General features: G+C 34.1%; 1 protein-coding gene across 3 annotated transcripts in view; it reads left to right on the forward strand.

Annotated features, from left to right (window-relative positions):
• The window catches only part of LOC129005598 (DNA-directed RNA polymerase I subunit RPA49-like), a 107498-nt gene that overhangs the window by 25311 nt on the left and 63687 nt on the right, over positions 1-18500 (forward strand). For all 3 annotated transcript variants that reach the window (XM_054434569.1, XM_054434718.1, XM_054434642.1), the window contains exon 3: positions 1405-1630. In XM_054434569.1, the coding sequence (XP_054290544.1) occupies positions 1405-1630 (226 nt within the window). The remainder of the gene's footprint in view (positions 1-1404; positions 1631-18500) is intronic.

Raw genomic sequence — 18500 nt, forward strand, 5'->3', positions numbered from 1 at the left:
ATCCATATTGATGTTCTTAAATGCCCAGGGGTTCTTACTTTTACCCACAGCTAGCAGTTTTAACATATGATTCCCAGCGCCATTCAAACACACCATTAATGTAATTCTTTCTTTTTGAAGTTTTCTTCCAGAAACCTTTTTTTCATCCCCTGTTACAAATGTTTTTGTTGGAAGTTGCCGCCAATTTAGGCCGGTTTCCTCGGCATTGCAAACTTGTTCAGGCGTAAGGCCTAGTTCAGTGATTTTAGCTTGAAGGGTCTCAATAAAGTTAGAAATTTCTGTCTCATCGGCAGATAGTTTCTCTCCACTCATCTGTAAGAAACAAATACCGTGTCGCTTTTTGAAATTTTCAAACCAGCCATCGCTGGCACGAAAATCATCTTTTTTGTTGATATCACGATAAAAAAACCGTGCTTTCTCTTTTAAAATATCCCCAGAAATCGGGGCATGTCTGTTTCTTTGCTGTTTAAACCGCGCATAAAGAGCTTCCTCAACTTGGGGATATTTGCTCATTTTAAGTGTTTTTCTCTTAGAATCGTCTTCAACACATTTTATAAAATGTTCTATTTTTTCTCTATTTTTCACAATGTCATAAACGGTAGGTCGCCCGATGTCATAAACCTTAGAAATAGCCGTGGGAGTTTCACCACGGTCATACCTCTTAATAATTTCCCATTTTTCGGGAAGAGTTAATGTTTTATGCTTACGTTTATTGGTTTCACTTGTGCTTGCCATCACACAACACTTAACAAAACTCTAACACTAAAACACTGAAGGTAAACTGTCACTTGATCACCAAAAGTACAGTACGTATGCACGAGTCACTTCGCTACTGAACACTGCAACCAGCTACCGGAAACACGTGAGACGCCTAGACCGATGTCAGTCTAGACCTATGACCCCGATGACTCATGTACAGCTGTACTGTAGTTTGCAGCAGCGTCGGACTACCAAGCGTGTCGGACTGTTAAGTGTCGGACTATCGAGAGCCAACTGTAGTATAAAAACCATTTAAAACAGAAGAAATCTAAAGCCATCAAAACCTATGAAATCATATGATTTTATTTATTTATTTAGATAAAATATTTATTGTATTTGTTAGATAAAAACAACATGACTATGGCATTATTGTCGAAACTAGTCGTTGTTTAATAAAATGAGTTTCAAAAAGGGTACTTAGTTTTTAATAATGCATTTGTATATGTATATATATATAATACATATATAATATATATATATGAATTTGAACGGATGGTGTTTTTGGCCTCTGGGCACCTCAAAACAAAAAAGTAAATCGGTCTCGGATCCAGGTCTTACCATGAGACCTAGACGGTAATAGCTTATTCCCTATAGCCTATAGGAAATTCGCTAACATACAGATAATACAACAAGGTGATGTTTTAGGTACAGTTGGTGGATCTGATTGAGTGCCAGTTACAGAAAGCTCTGAGCAAGCCAACTTTACAATCAAATTATGACAACGATGAAATAGAAACAACATATGAGGACAATAGGAATAAACTGTTAAAGCAATTTGGGTCAAAAAGAGCCAATAGAGCATCTGACATTGGATCTAAGATGCGAATAAATTCTGAAATGATGACTACTCAGATAAAACATACAGCAGCAGGTAACATAAATTTGAAACTAAAAATAAAACTTATTAGCTCTCACGTTTGCTGTTGTTTCACTAAATACCATGAATTTGATGCATTTTTGCATTAAAATATTGTGTCTATAAAATATGTACAGTAGGCTACAATTGTCTAAAATCACCAAACACCAATACAGGAATCCCACTAAACATTGATCTTTTAATTTCTTGATATCTTAATAGCTAAATCAGCATATGCTCAAACAGCCGGTCAATCTAATTCCTTCATTGTTAATAATGAGTAAGTTTTTGGTGGTTTGCCTCTTTACTGTTCACTGATTTACCAGATATTGAAGACTCCTTCTCTGGGATGGGCTTACCTTATACACTCTGTACTTATTACACTAAAATACCCCTGCCGCAGACTAAGCGAATTTCCGTTTACCTGGCTGCGATTTCCCTTAAAATTGTCAGTTTTATTTCCTTTTCTAAAATAACTTTAATTTTAATGAGTACGTAGGTTTGCTGCTACAGGGAAGGTAATGAGGAGTGTTTTTTTATTGAAATGTCGACAGCTTAGTATTAACACATTAAATTGGATCAAAATTCATCCATAAATAATCAAACTACAACTGTTTAATAATTCTCACAAAAAATAACTGGGAAATTTTAAATTTGTAGTGTTTTTGAATTTTCTCCATAACCGTTAGGCCCATATTCAAATTAAACAACTTAATGCTCACTTAAATGAAATTCATAAAAGAAAAGAAGAATTCAACAATAATCTGCAACGGGTTTTAGCCTTGGAAGAGGATCATATCTCTGACGAGACATTGTCTCAAGACCTGGATGAAATTGAAAGTTTATTTTCTCATATTGAGGCTATTATTGAGTTTTTAATGCCCCCTCCTAAACCTTCAAATTCTGCTATCTTAAGCGACTCTTCTTCCATTTCTCTTCTCCAAACTCCTGTTTCACAAGCAGTACGCCTACCAAAATTAGATTTACAAAAAATCCTCCGGTGACCTACTAACTTGGAAAAGTTTTATAAATTTGTTTGATACTGCAATACACCACAACGCGTCGCTTTCCAGTGCCATGAAATTTCAGTACCTCTTAAGTGTACTTAGCGGAGAACCCCTCGACTTAGTCAAGAGTTTGAATCTTACTGAAGCTAATTATTTGGTTGCATATAATCTCCTCCGTGATAGATATCACAATGAACACCGCTTACAGTCTTTGCACTTCAATCACATTTTGGACCTTCCTACCATTAATGCATTTACTATAATACCCCCGCCGCAGCAAACCTGCAGACTAAGCGAATTTCCATTTGCCTGATTGGATTTACACTAAAATATCTACTTAAAAATATAACATTTATTTCCTATTTAATGCATTACCAACAGACATACACACAAAAATACAGAACTTAATTAGGGGCTTTGCTACGCTTTAAGCATAACAAAGTAGGCCTACATATAAAATTAGTATTTGAAATCTTTGTTAATGTTATAAAATTTTATCATAACAATTTATATTTGCTTGGACCGAAGATGACCCGAAATGCTGTCGAAATTCTATATGAATCGGCTTGCTATATGAAATGAAGTACTATAGACGATTTAGATTGGTAATTTATAATAAAAATTACCAAAATAAGGCCACAAACTAATTTTGTTCATATCTAGTACTGTACTATAGGTCAGCCGTTTAGAAAACGACCTGCGCGAAATTTTTAGCGCATGTAGGGGAGGTAACGGAGAGGGAGGGTACGTTCCCCCTCTCCACCAATGGCCTTTTTCACAAGGTGTGTGGATAGTGACGTCACGTGCAAGCTGAACGTGTTTTATTTAACCAAATCATATGTTTTCTTGTAATTTCCCAAAGACTTTCGAATGACAATCATTACGAGTTAGCATTGAATATACAACACTATTAAGCGTTTTATATCCAATATAGTGTTGTATTCAATATTGAATATAGTCATAGTGTTATACAGTACAGGGTGCGGCAAAAAACCGAACCATTTTCTGCAGAGCACTGTTCAGCGACAGTTTGTCTGAAAGTGGTGTGAGTATGCTCGTTGGAAAGCCTACACAATGCCATTTTTTCTAGTCATAGAGCAGTGGTCGCCTGAGCTACGTGCGGTTGTTAGGGAGTCGTTTTTAAAAAGTATTGAATTCATTCATTGCAACTCAGCAGCATAAGCAGTTTCGTGCATTCTTTCAATTAAGGCGACATGGAGATGTTCCGTTGCGTATAACAATAATGCGGTGTGTTACTAACTTTAGAACAACGGCTTCTGCGTTGAAAAGGAAGCTGAAAGGCCGACCAAAGTCAGATCGGATGCCAGACAACGAACATTCGACAGAGTTCGTACTGCTGTGGAAAACAGTCCTCGCAGGCCCACCCGAAAACAAGCGGCTTGCCGAACAAGAACATGTCTGACTGCTCAGTTACACGAATTTTGAGGTTAATTTTCATCCCTACAGATTAGTTAGAATAATTATCTGTTTAATGGTGTTTATCCATACAGATAATCACGACGGAACCTCTCCATGCAGAATTAATAAATAAAAGCACGGAACTGCCACTGAGTTGCAACATAGACTAAGCAAAACAAGTAGACTCCTCATCCCATTGTAAATATTGTAGCTTTGTTTTCGTGTCTAGTTCATGTACGTCCACACTGATCGCTGGGGTAGACAACATTGTGTTTCTATTATTTTAGGGTTATTTTCATGATTTGTGCTTTACTATATGGTAATATAACCAGTGTTGGGAAGTAGCGCGCTACAAGTAGCGACGCTACAGTAGCGCGCTACTTTTTTTGTAGCGTTAGCTGTAGCTACGCTACTTTTAAGATTTTGTAGCTTTAGCTGTAGCTAGCTACATTTTTAAAGTAGTTGTAGCGGATTTTTAGCTACTTTTCTCGCTACATTAACATTTGTTTGAGATAGTGATTTTTATCATAACCTCAACCTTGCGTGAAACAACCTCTTTCAAACTGAGATTTTCAAAAAAATTCCCTTTCTTGACTTCAAACAGCTAGTTGCAGCCATTTCATTCCCTATTGCAACGTTGTGTGGACATAGAGGCCATTAAATGAGTGTTATCCACATTTTTGGCTCTCATTTCCTTAATTTACTACTCTATGATTACTGTCAGATAAAATAAAATCGCTAGATGCAGACGACGTTTAAACGGTACCTGTGACAAGAGAAGCTATTGAATTGAATGCTTGCAAGTGATTGACAGGACAGGGGAATTAGTAATCAATTTAGTTTCTTTATTATATCGATAATGCTTCAACTTGGGGTTTAATGGAAACCAACACACCTTGAAATAATGAGAAAGCTGGTCTATCAACCTTTGCTTCAGCTGTTGATTGTGGTTTATCATCACAAGCCCTTCCTTGTTTAGATTACGAAGATTTTTCAAAGGTTTACTAAATTAGCAAAGAGGAAATTACCTTATGAGATATAAGATATGCCTAGACTACATGATAATTGTAATGAAAAAATCTCCGTATAACATGAAACTTACATTGAAAAAATAGCATAGTTTGCTCCTGCTAACAGCTCTTGTATAGGACTGAGGCTATGGTTTAAGACGAATACCAAGTTCAATTATTATGAATATATCTTGAAAAGATCTTGAAAAGATAAGCCAACTTGTTACATAGCCAAGTAGGCCTACATGTTATTTTTACTTTACAAATTTCATCATGTTTAAATTAAAAGCCGATTTCAGGATAAGTTGCTGAATACTGTTTTCTCTACCAACTAGGTTGAAGCACAATTTGCCCTATGCATAATGACAATAAAGGACGATTTCTTGACATTGAAAAGTGTTATTCGTAGAATAAGTAATTTATCACTTTAAAATCTATAGCAATGTTGTTTTTAACATTAAAAGTAAAGAAAGGCAATAAACTCCAATTTCAGTAGGCTAGGCTCTGTAACACAAAAAGTATTTTTAAATAATCTTTTTGCAGTTTTATTGGTCTTAATTGTTGATATAAAACATCTTTAAATGAATCTATATTAAATTAATAAAATTAGCTTTTAAAATATAGTTTGGTTGTATGTCCTTTGAACTTAATGAAAATTACATTTTAAGATGCTTAAAAATAATGCAATATTTAAAAATAATTACTAAATATGATGGGACACCCAACTATTTGGTTCTGTTCTTGTAATGTTAGGTTTATAATGCCAACAAATTAAATACAATCGAGGAATAATTTGTTTTCCAAGTAATGTTAGATACAATACTGACTTTTTTTAATGTTTGTTCAATTAAAATGTAGTTGCAATTAATTTTACATTTACCTAATGTGCGTGGAATAAAAATTAACGTCTTTGGAAAAGTAGCTAAAATTGTAGCTGTAGCTACATTTCATTGTAGTTGTAGTTGTAGCTAGCTACTTTTTCGGAACTGTAGCTGTAGCTGTAGCTAAGCTACTTTTTTGGAAATGTAGCAGTAGTTGTAGCTAGCTACATTTTAAAAGTAGCTTCCCCAACACTGAATATAACTAGAAGACCAGTTATTGTTTATGATTAAATCGTTTTATTTGGTTAAATGAGGTAACAAATTACTGAGGTTTAAATTACTGAAATAACAAGAAACAAAATGTAAACAAAACATAACCTCTACAGTTGGACGTACAGAACTAACAATAAAATACCCCCGCCACGGCAAGCCTGCAGACTTAGCGAATTTCCATTTGCCCGATTGAACTTACACTAAAATGTCTCCTTAACAATATCACATTTATTCCCTATTTAAATAGAATTAGTTTAACGAGTAGGTTTGCTGAAACAAGGAAGGGTAAAAAATTGTGTTTTTTATGTAAAATGTTAAAAGGTACTGTAGTTTAGTAAGAAATTAATGTTTTTTTCCAAATTTGATCAAAATTAGTTCATAAACAAGTAAACTACAACAGTTGATTTATTCTCAATAAGAATAACATGTGAATTTTAAAATTACAACTTTATAAAATTTTTCTCGTAACTATTAGGCGCATAATAACGCTTCAATATACTAAATTATTTGTTTTTTAAGCTCTACAGAATGGTTTAGAAAGAAATTGTGAAATTTTGCGTTTTTAGGGTCAAAAATGGGAAAACCCTATTTTTACCCCATAAAACAGCCCATAAACGGACAATCATCACGAATCTCGCCGCGATTAAGATATAGCCGCAATCACAAAGAGTCATGGAAGCTGAGATAATCGCAGGAGATTATCGCGGATGTTGCCACGATTGTGTAAGACGCAAATAACGCGACTGCAATTAGCCTATAATGAATGGTGTTGCCACCATCGCAAGTAACGATCACACATATTAGTGACGGCCTTTTAGTGAATTTCCTATATAGGGTATAAGCTATTACCGTAGTACTCATGGTAATACCTCTGGACCCGGGATGGCAAGGCGTATAAAAGAAGGTGTGTGCACGCACATCCCCCACTCCTCCAATCAGCCAATCAAGTATTTACTGTTTTGCTGTTTTTCGGTTAAATAGTAGTGTTATATTGTATAACACTACTACAGTATATTCATTCAGTGTTTAATACAACGCTATTTTGGATATATAAAACTAAATAGTAGTGTTATATATTCAATGCTGATTCCTAATGAAAGTCATTCAAAAGTCTTTGGAAAATTATAAGAAAACATATGATTTGGTCAAATAAAATGTAAAATAAAATAAAGGGTGGTGGTGGTGTGGCAGTGGAGTGGGGGAAGAGCCATATTCTGTCTCACTCCCACAGCTCGGTATCTCTCTCTCGCACCAATGCTACGAGGAGGACGCTTTCTAAGCGGCAGACCTATAGCTGTTGTACCCGTGCTTTGCAACGGGAAGAGGACACAAAATAGAAACATTTTAATCTTTACATCTGTTGCATATAATAGTTACACATCCGCCAACGCTTTTAGAAACAAAATTCAACTTTTATAGCCTTAATAGAAACGTTTAAGTTATATGACTTTTAAATCTGGTAAGTAGTGGATACCACCATTTTGGTTTTGATTAATTTTAAATCTTGTGTAGGCTGATATGAGAAAAACTTACCAAATCTTCGATTAAAACATTGACATACATAATTTACCTTCATCTTGCATATCTTTAAATTTATTATTGACATTTTAAATTTCAATTTTGAAGTTGCAAAATTTCACTCACAATAAATCATTAGAAAAACTAAGTCAGCTGTTATAAACTTTAGAAATATTGCTGTGCCTTATCAATAGTTTTTTGAAATATTAAAGAAACTATATCTATAGGTACTATACAAAATGTTAAACAAATAATTTAGCATTAAAGACAGCAGACAAAACTAATAGTCCAGTAAATATGTCAACAAAATAGGGGGTTACTGTGCAAAAGGTCGGGTAGTTCATTTTTTTTATATGTTGTTAGTGTTGGGTCTACAACATAAAATCCAAGTTATCCATTTTGAGATACTACCGCACACCGCGGGGTGCGCCACTTGTTACCGTAAATAACGGTCAAAATACAGACCTACCATCAAAATAAATAAATTTTCCAAAGATGTATAAAAATTGTGGTTTTTTTTCAATATTTCCACAATATAGGTGTTTGAAGCAAATGCCGTATTGATTTAGAGAGTATGCCAGTTAATTTGCTATTAATAGAAAATAAATGAAATTATCATGGTGGAAGGAAAAGACATAGGTGTGCTACTCCCGTCATATTCTGACGTCACTCGAATTGCAAACAAAAGATCACCTGATTGTAGAACTGTCAAAATTAGTATGTATTTGTTTTCATTTGATTGTTATTGTTTTTTTTTTTTTAAAAACACACATTATAAAAACAATAACAACCAAATCAAAACAAATACATGTACTAATTTGACAGTTACAATCAGGTGATCTTCTGTTTGCAATCCGAGTGACGTCAGAATATGACGGGCACACCTATGTTTTTTCCTTCCACCATGTGAAATTATGAATAAAAATACCCCCACCTCAGCAAACCTGCAGCCTAAGCGAATTTCCATTTGCTTGATTTGATTTTTACAAACCTATTTAAATAATATTAGGTTTAACTGGTACCTAGGTTTGCTGCTACAGGGAGGGTAATTTAGTATATCTTTTAATAAAATAATAATAGTATGATAAGAAACAAATAAATTTACGCAATTTTATAAAAATGTATCTATAATAAGGAAAAAACCATAGTTAAAAATATTCTCCATTAGAATATCTTGGGGATTTTTAATTTTCATTTTTTTTTCCGTAACCAATAACTGTAAAAAACATTTTTTTATGTACTAAATTATTTGTTTTAAGCTCTACAAAATGGTTTAATGATACAATTGTAAAATTGTATGTTTTGAGGGTTAAAAATGAAAAAAAAACTATTCTTCCAAATATTTATAAAGCAACCGTTCCCATGGCCTTATCATACCGATCATGATTCGTGAACTCGTTTTAATAAATAAATTTACCTTTACGTTTGTACCAAATTCCACTAAATCGGATGATTTCTGCTAGAGTTATTATCGTGCTAACGGACATAAATACAGGGTCTCCAGAAAAACTCACCTAGTTTGAAAATTTATTTATTTATTGTACTAAATACAAATTACAACAACTGATATCATAGAAGTGGCTATGCTGATACATTATATGAAATATAATAAAATAAAAGTTTATTTAACACTATCACACCTCAATATGCGAACCATTTGTAGCCCTGCAGACATGCAAGCTATTTTTACAAATTTTTATCATTAATATTTTATTATTTGTATTATAATTTATTACCAAAACTACGCTCAAGGTCAAATAGGTGTACGCAACTTATTTCCAACGTACGAAACTAAAACTTTGAAGTATACTCTACACAGCACGAAAGGATTATTACTCATCCATTTGAACAAATAGTATCGTGGGGTATTTTTAAAACTAGGGAGTCTTTTTCGGACACCCGGTATATATACATATATATTTTTATATATACTGGAATTTATACCAGTATATATTTAATATTACCTCTAGGAATATCAAAATGAAAAAGTAAATCGGTCCCGGGTCTAGGTCTTACCATGAGACCTACGGTAATAGCGTATTCCCTATAAGGGAAATTTGCTAATAATCAGCACATCATTTATGTTGAATGGTGTGTATTGAGGAAACCACTATATAATCTTTTCATCAATTTCGTTGTCTCGAGCAATACGAGAATGGCGCACGTCAACATGTTGCTCACTAGTCACTGACGTCATTGTTTATAATACTTCTCAACTTCCTACAGATTTGATGAGGACGGATCATCCCAAGCGCCCATCGAGTTACAGCATTTTGTCTGTTATCCCCCGTCCTCGAGTCAATCCACCAGAGCTTTTCATTGTCTTTATGAGGGCCTGTTCGATGGCCTAATCAGACCAGAACTTGTCTGTACGTCTTGTAGTGAAATTTCCGTTCTTTGTGAATTTTTTGTGTTCTTCTATATCAATCCTGTATTTCAATTCATATTCAGCATGTCCTGTATAGATGGGCGCACTTGGCATGGAAAAATTACCCACTGAATGGAAGATTTGGAAGATGTAGAGTGATTGTAATTGGAAGATCTCATTTGCCTGATCTTTCAACCTCAATAAACTGTTAACTATAATAAACTGTTTTTTTTTGTTTTCATGTGAAAGTACTGTACCCAAAGCTAAGCTTAAATGTTTATGTATAAACTTTTGACAGCTTTGGGAAGAGTAGTTTTGCTGTTGAAGGTATATTTTGAAGGTCTGTTTTTCGGCATGTAAACCTACATTTATTAAAACGAGTTCGTGAAGCATGATCAGGCCATGGGAACGGTTCCTTTATGGGGTTTTTTTTAAGAACAGTTTTTTTTTTATTTTTGACCCTCAAAAGATACAATTTTACAATTTATCTTTAAACAATTTTGTAGAGCTGAAAAACAAATAATTTAGTACATAAAAATGTGTTTTACAGTTATTGGTTACGGAGAAAATTAAAACAATGCAAATTAAAAATCCCCATGTTATTCTAATAGAGAAGATTTTTTATTATTGTTTTTTCCTTATTTATAGATACATTTTTATAAAATTGAGTAAATTTATTTGTTTCTTATCATACTATTATTATTTTATACTATATTACCCTCCCTGTAGCAGCAAACCTAGGTACAAGTTAAACCTAATGTTATTTAATAGGTTTGTGAAAATCAAATCAAGCAAATATAAAATTCGCTTAGTCTGCAGGTTTGCTGAGGTGGGGGTATTTTTATTCATAATTTCACATGGTGGAAGGAAAAAAATAAATGAAAGTATGAATCTTTCATTTATTTTCTATTAATAGCAAATAAACTGGCATACTCTTTAAATCAATATGGTGTTTGTTTCAAACAACTACATTGTGGAAATATAGAAAAAAACATAATTTTTATACATCTTTGGAAAATTCATTTATTTTGAAAGTCTATATTTTGACCGTTATTTATGCTACGTACTTGCTGTTGGGCTTAAACTGTCACAAATTTATCCTCGTTTAGTAATTATATAAAGGAATACTTTCAGTAAAATCAACTGTTCGCGAGATAGAGTGAAAACCCACAGGAATGGTCAGATTTTTGCTTTTTCGTTAACAAGTGGCGCGCCCCGCAGCACGCGGTAGTATTTCGAGATGGATAACTTGGATATTACGTTGTGGGCCCAACACTAACAACATATCCAAAAATCAGAACTACCCGACCTTTTGCATACCACAATGTTTAATTTTACTGGAATATAATATGATTATCAAAGCATCAAGGACTAAAAAATGTAATAGCAAATACAGTACAGTAGAACCTCTTTAATCCAAACTAATTTGGACCAGGGGTAGTTGGGACTAGCTAAAACATGGCTAAAATTGATCGAAATTATTTTGGGAAAAATGAAAACATGTTCTATAAATTAATATACAGCGTTTATTTAATACAGTAGTAAACATGGTGAATAAACAGTACTGTACATTAAATACAGTATACAATAAAGAACTGCTGTACTGTGTATAGAGTACAGCAATGAGGGGTTCAAATTAGTGGACGTTCGGATTACGGGGGTGCGGATTAAAGAGGTTCTACTGTTTATGTTTCATTGCATCTCTGATTCTACTAAAAAACTGAAAAATATCAACAAACAACTTAATATACAAACTCGTTATTTTAATCAGTTCCATCGTCCATTGCCTTTACATTTTCACACTTACCATTAAGTAAACATAGTAACAGATATTTCATTGATTTTAGAAACAAAAGAACACTGTGTACAGCTCGTGACATCTAAGCTGGCACTTGGCCTATCGCTACTAGAACCTATTTAAAAAACATTATGTCCCGTCATGCGGGTTGCATCAACTGTCCTCGGGACCCATATGAGGGCGCTCAAGTACAATGCAAGGGGAGTCAACCCCGTGAGGCAGCGGAAATGTTTGCAGTCCGGTCTTTTCCCTACCTCCACCCTCCTCCCGCCGACACTGCCCGCGCTAGGCCAAGTGCCAGCTTAGGTGTCACGAGCTGTACTGCTTAGTTTTATGATATTTTCCTGGGTTTAATTTAATCAGTGGTGTGGCAAAACACAAATAATAAATGTATCAAATAAAGTAAATGTGAACTGAAAGCTATGTTAAGTTAAGATAAAATAAGAGTATTTTGTATTAGCATTTGATACTTAAATATAGTTACATATATACAACAGATTCTAGAAAACAAAAATCGACGTACAAATTTAGTTATTGATGATATTCTTTAGTTTAATTTTTTTTTATTTAATTTTTTTTTTATTTACTTTACAATCTGTTCTATTATATATTGAACAATAAGTAAATACTACGTAATACGAAAAATTGACTTTGGAACATTAAAAATAGCTGTTAAGCACTCTCAACAACAAATTTTACAATAAAAACACTTTACAAAAATCTGTAGGGTAGGTCGAGAATTGATGGCCTCTTAAGTCTGTAAATTGTATCCATGTTGTTTAATAAGTTAAGAGCTAAATGATTTTGATGAGATTCCAATTTCGTAATATATCGTTCACTTATGGTCATGATTTCGTCCTTAACTGTAGGCATCTTAAGGTCTTGATGTAGTGTCCTATTGCTGACATACCATGGTGCATTTGTTATCTTCCTCAGCATTGTCGATTGGTATCTTTGGAGAATTTCTATATTAGAAGTACTCGCTGAGTCCCATAGTTGCACTCCATATGTCCAGATTGGTTTCAATATAGTTTTATATAGCAATAATTTATTTTCTAGACTAAGTTTTGATTTTCTTCCGATGAGCCAATTTAACTGATTAGATTTTAAATTTAGTTGTTGCCTTTAGTTTAATTTAAGCATAGGTTTAGCAAAACACAATAACTTAATTTACCTATATATAAATTCAAATTTATTTAAAAAATTGAAATCTTACTACACATTGTAGTCTGCTGTAGAACAAAGAATAATATTACATTAAATTTTGCAAGTTTGATTAAACCTAATTATGATAGTTGTTATATAGGTGGTTTCTTATAATATTAATAGAAAATTTTATGGCTGTTAAAGATATTAAATATAGCACTTGATTTTCCAACTTGAATTTCTTCCAAAATTTCTCAACTTGTTGAGGAATTGTTCCTCTTGATCCAATGAGTAGTCCATATACTTCGAATTTTGATATTTTATATTTCTCTGAATAATATGGGATAGTTTTCTTGTAAATATTTACTTTTTCTTCATGGACTTCCTGTGGCTGATTTTCATTTGTCTCAAGACGAACTGTTGGGTCTATAATGAGACCGAAATCTTTCTCCTTGTCTATAACAATGATGTCACTCCGCCTCACAGAGCCCTCTTCTTCTATAGCCGTGACCTCTTCATAGACCTCGTAACTTTTCTTTCTGAATTGATCAGCTATGATTTTTCTGATGGTATGGTGGCGGGTATTTCGTAGAAGACTACTAAATGGGCACTTTCCAAGGACGTGGGCAAGAGTTTCAAGAGTAAATTTCTCAGATACAGGACAATGCCTGCACTGGTTCCCGTCCCTGGATCTCCCATGAAGACTTCTAAGAGGAATAACGTCTCCGACCATTTTCAAGTATTGTTTGAACTCAGCTTCTGTGAGGCCACAACCTCTAGCCAAATTTTTATTGATCTTGTTACATTCTTTGAAAAGAACCACTCCATATAAAATACATATAAAAAACAATGTGATATGCTAGTTATGTTAAGTTAATCGAACACATGTTAAGCAGTTAGAATTGATTTAAAGTAGCCTCCAAATTCATATAAAAAACCTATACTTTGTAATTTTAATACTGTTTCCATAAAAAAAAACATATCAATAACATTATTTTCATAACTTAGACGCTTTAAAAAATCCAAAGCGGAGTTGATACAGCAATGGTTATAGAATCTTTTTTTTCTATAATCATTGACATAGTTTTAGAATAAATAATCCATGATAAAAGGTTAGATTAAAATAAACCTACCTCATAGTTATGGAAAATATTATATTTAATTTCTTTGCATCAGCTGTCTGAAATTGTGAAATATGCAGTTTAGCAGTTCTTCTTGTTTACATTTAAATGTCAAAGCAATTTTTTTTTCACAATTTTATTTACAATCTGTTCATTTTTAGAACATTTAGCAAATACAATAACAACTTTTAATAAAACGTTAGTTAATCTCTGTCCATTGACAGAGCTAACTTAAAAATATTTCAATGAAAAGATAAATATGTAAATAAACAAGGGAAAATTAAATTGTTCAAACAAAACGTGTGCTTAGATCCAAAACATTAATCCTTTTTAGTCTTTATATACTGGTACTGTTGTCCAAGAGGTTTAGAGCCAGGTGATTAGGGTGATTTTCAAGTTTCTTTAGATATTTTGCACTAAATTTGGTTATTTCCTCTTCAACCGTAGGAATTCCACTGTCCTTGTGAAGGATATTGTTATTAACATACCACGGGGCTTGAAGAATGAACCTTAAAACTTTTGACTGAAATCGTTGGATGATGTTTATGTTCGACATACTGGATGTTCCCCACAGTTGGATTCCATAAGTCCAAATTGGCTTCAGGATTACTTTGTATAGTAATAATTTGTTTGCAAATGTCAAAGCAAATGTAAACAAACATTGTTAGTGTTCTCATCACAGCCATGGAGACCAATCAATATTTACTTTTAAAATGTTCATCTCAGAACTTTTAACCCTCCGAGTGTTATGTGTCGTAAAAGCGACTCATAAAACATCCGCTGTAGTGTTATGTGTCGCTTTTGCGACTCACAAACACTGTTTACGGCGACGGCTCTGGGACTGACTGAATCGGATTGAACTGGATCGAGTTATGTATAGTTTTTTTCAGCAGATTCAGAGCTTTCTCCTGATGTATGTTTCTATACGCTTTTCATTTTAGTTCCGAAAATATTGTAGCAGACAGCTGACGTGCGTATTTGTAAACAGATTGGTTAACCTCGCACCGATGACTGATGTGTTTTATTACGTTTATCATTGTTTTAGTGTTAAAAATCAAAAGTAGTGATATACAAGGTGCATTATAAGAAGATTTAAGTGATTTTGAAGGCCTGGTTGATGATCCTGAAGAAGTAGGTAGTGATATTGAAGTAAATTATCAGCCAGATTCCTAGCTATGGTTAGGCTATGCATTCTTAGCTCAACGCTATGTACCGAAATCTGTTTTTTGCCCGTAACTTATTTATTTGCAAACCACTTCCTTATATTATTATATTTTTGGAATCCTCATAAAATTCTTAATAGTGGCAACAAGTGGCTATTTTAAAATATTGGTAGACCTATAAATTATAACAATTTATTGAGCGCAAATATAAATTTTTTTCATTTATTTTATAATTCTTGTGAAATGTTAACCCCACAAAAATTGTTGAACATTTTTTTTTTAATGTTTTAAATGTTACATTGAAGCCCATAATTTTCCAAACAAAATTATATATAAAACAGTATACTTTACATTGTTTTTAAGTTTCTAAGATACATTTTAATAAAACCCTGCGATTGCGCAATAAATGGGCGAACATTAAGACCAAAATTAGAGACACTTGGAGGGTTAAAGCCATCGAAATGTGAATAGTCCTATAATGGTCCTTGGTATGGTAGCTATATTTTTGTAAAATTTAAGCCCAGTTGGTTCATTAGTTTTTGCACCTATTAGTAATACACATACAGACAGACACCATTAGATTTTTATATAATAGTATAGAAGTATAGATATAGATTGTAATTGTGGATATCCTGTTGTCGCTCTAATTTTGATTCATTATTTTTTACATAAAGAATTGTTTTATAGATATATAAACACGGAACTGTTAAAATTTCCAAATCTTTGAAATATTTTCTTAAAGAATTTTTGCTAGAGGTTCTTTCTAAATTTAGGATGTGTCTGATAGCTTCCATTTGTAATAATAAAATTCTTTTTAAATTTTGATTACTCGTACCCCCATAAATTTCAATGCCATAAGATATATGGGAGTGAATGTGGGCATAGTAAACTGTTTTAAGGGTTTGTACATTGCAAAAATGTTGAAGTCTATTAATTATAAAGATTCCAGAACTTATTTCCTTACAAACATGATCAACATGTTTGGAATTGTTTTTTGAATTTTTACAAGAATATTTAACCAAAGGGTAATTTTGTTCTTTTTTAGTAAAAGATTTTTATCATTGAGGAAAGTGTTTACAATTGAAATGGCATTTTCTATTTTGGATTCTATACTGTTTGTATTTCTGTCATGTATTGACATACTGATGTCGTCTGCATATAAACATAGTTTGGTATTCTGAATTTTATTAGTTAGGTGTTCCTGCATACCTCCCAGATAACATAAGAATAGGAACGGTCCAAGAACCGATCCTTGAGGAACCAAATATTGTACCTACCTTAACTTAGATTTTATATTGTACAAATTTTGCTCCTCAACAAATCCAACACTGACATACTGTTGCCTTTCTTCAAAATAAGACCTTATCCAGTTCAGTTCTTTACCATAAATACCTTAATTTTTAAGCTTATTTAAAGGTAGGATGGTGAACACTGAGGCTTTAGACATGTCTAAAAAAGCACCAATAATACAAGTCAAATGTTCAACTTTCTGGACTTGGCCAAAATGCTGCTAAGAGTAACGGGCAAACTTACCTCAATCTTGAAACTCTTTCTGGATTTCTCATATCTCCGCAACATCCAATGCTCATTTTAGACTGTCGACTTGCCTCGTGTTCAGTCTCTCCGGAAGTGTTATTGCTCACTAAACGTTTTTGTCCAGCTGATCCAACATTTCACCTGCCAGGACACATTGATATCGTGCTAGGTTGCTCTCTCTTCCCAAAGTTACTAACTCATGAACATTACTCTCTTGGCCAACATATACCCCACGTAATAGGAACTCATTTTGGATACATCGTGATGGGTTCTGCACCCTGTGAAATACCAACAAACTCCACACCGCAATCTACAATTAAACTTCATCAGTCACACCGTCTCCCTCCATTCATCCAATGATGTTGACCTTCATTCCTCACTTCAGCGATTCTGCACTCAGGAAGAACTTCCAAATTGTCAAAAGAAAACTGAAGAAGAAGAACTTTGTGACGCGAACTTCCAGTCTACGCACACAAGAGACTCTGAAGGACGATTCATCGTTCATCTTCCCTTCAAGGAAGCTGACCCCCCTCTTGGAGCGTCTCAATTTCTTACCGAACGCAGATTCCACTCTCTGGAGCAAAAATTCGCTGTCCAACCCCGCTTCTCTCAGCTTTACCACGACTTCATAGAGGATTACATTTCTCTGGACCATATGACCATATGCTGAGATTCCCTTCTTCCCTCTTCACACTACTTTCTCCCTCACCATGGAGTTCTTAAAGAGAGTAGTAGTATAACCAAACTCCGAACAGTATTTGATGCTAGTGCAAAAACAAGCACAGGGGTTTCTCTCAATGACATTCTGCTTACTGGACGCAAGCTTCAATCCAATATTTGTGACATACTTATGCATTTTAGAAGACACAATATTGTTTTTCATGTGATATTCGTCAAATGTATCGACAGATCCAAATACATCCTGACGATAGAAAATTTCAACTCATCCATTGGTGTGAAACTTCCTCTCAACCTCTCTCTACTTACTAGCTGAACACCGTGACGTATGGTATGAATAGCTCTCCTTACCTGGCAATATAGACTCTTCACCAACTCGCTGACGACGAAGCTGACTACTTTCCCGAGGCAGCGCAAATACTAAGAACGCAGACCTACGTTGACGATATCACTGGTGCAGATACTGAGGAAACTGCCTTGAAACTTCAAGATCAACTGGTCAACTTGTTACAATGAGGAGCGCAGAACTACGTTGACGATATCACTGGTGCAAATACTGAGGAAACTGCCTTGAAACTTCAAGATCAACTGGTCAACCTGTTACAACGAGGAGGATTCGAATAACGTAAATGGGTCTGCAACTAAGATCGTCTTCTACAAGCTTTTTCCAAGGAACATCTTGAGTCTCCTGTCTTTCTCCGAGATTCTGAACAGCCACACTTCACAATACTTGGCCTACATTGGTATTCCCACTCTGACTGCTTCACTTACAACCTTAATCGACTCTGGATCTCAACTCACTCAAGCTCTGATCGTTCAATCCGTCTGGATTCTTTGTGCACGTAGCGTTGTTCGCTCACGTATATTCAAGTGCGTTACATGTTTCCAAAATAAACCACGCAACAACACCCTGCTAATGGGTGATCTACCCTTCTCTCCAATCACTCCTGCTTGACCATTTCTCTCTACAGGAATCGACTACCGTGGATTCTTTGTTAAAGCCCTTCATTGCTTTAAGGCGGGCAGT

Source organism: Macrosteles quadrilineatus, unplaced genomic scaffold, assembly GCF_028750875.1.
Source record: "Macrosteles quadrilineatus isolate MER2022 unplaced genomic scaffold, UCM_ALF_1.0 Scaffold_1__1_contigs__length_201487025, whole genome shotgun sequence".
NCBI classification, from domain to species: Eukaryota; Metazoa; Arthropoda; class Insecta; order Hemiptera; family Cicadellidae; genus Macrosteles; species Macrosteles quadrilineatus.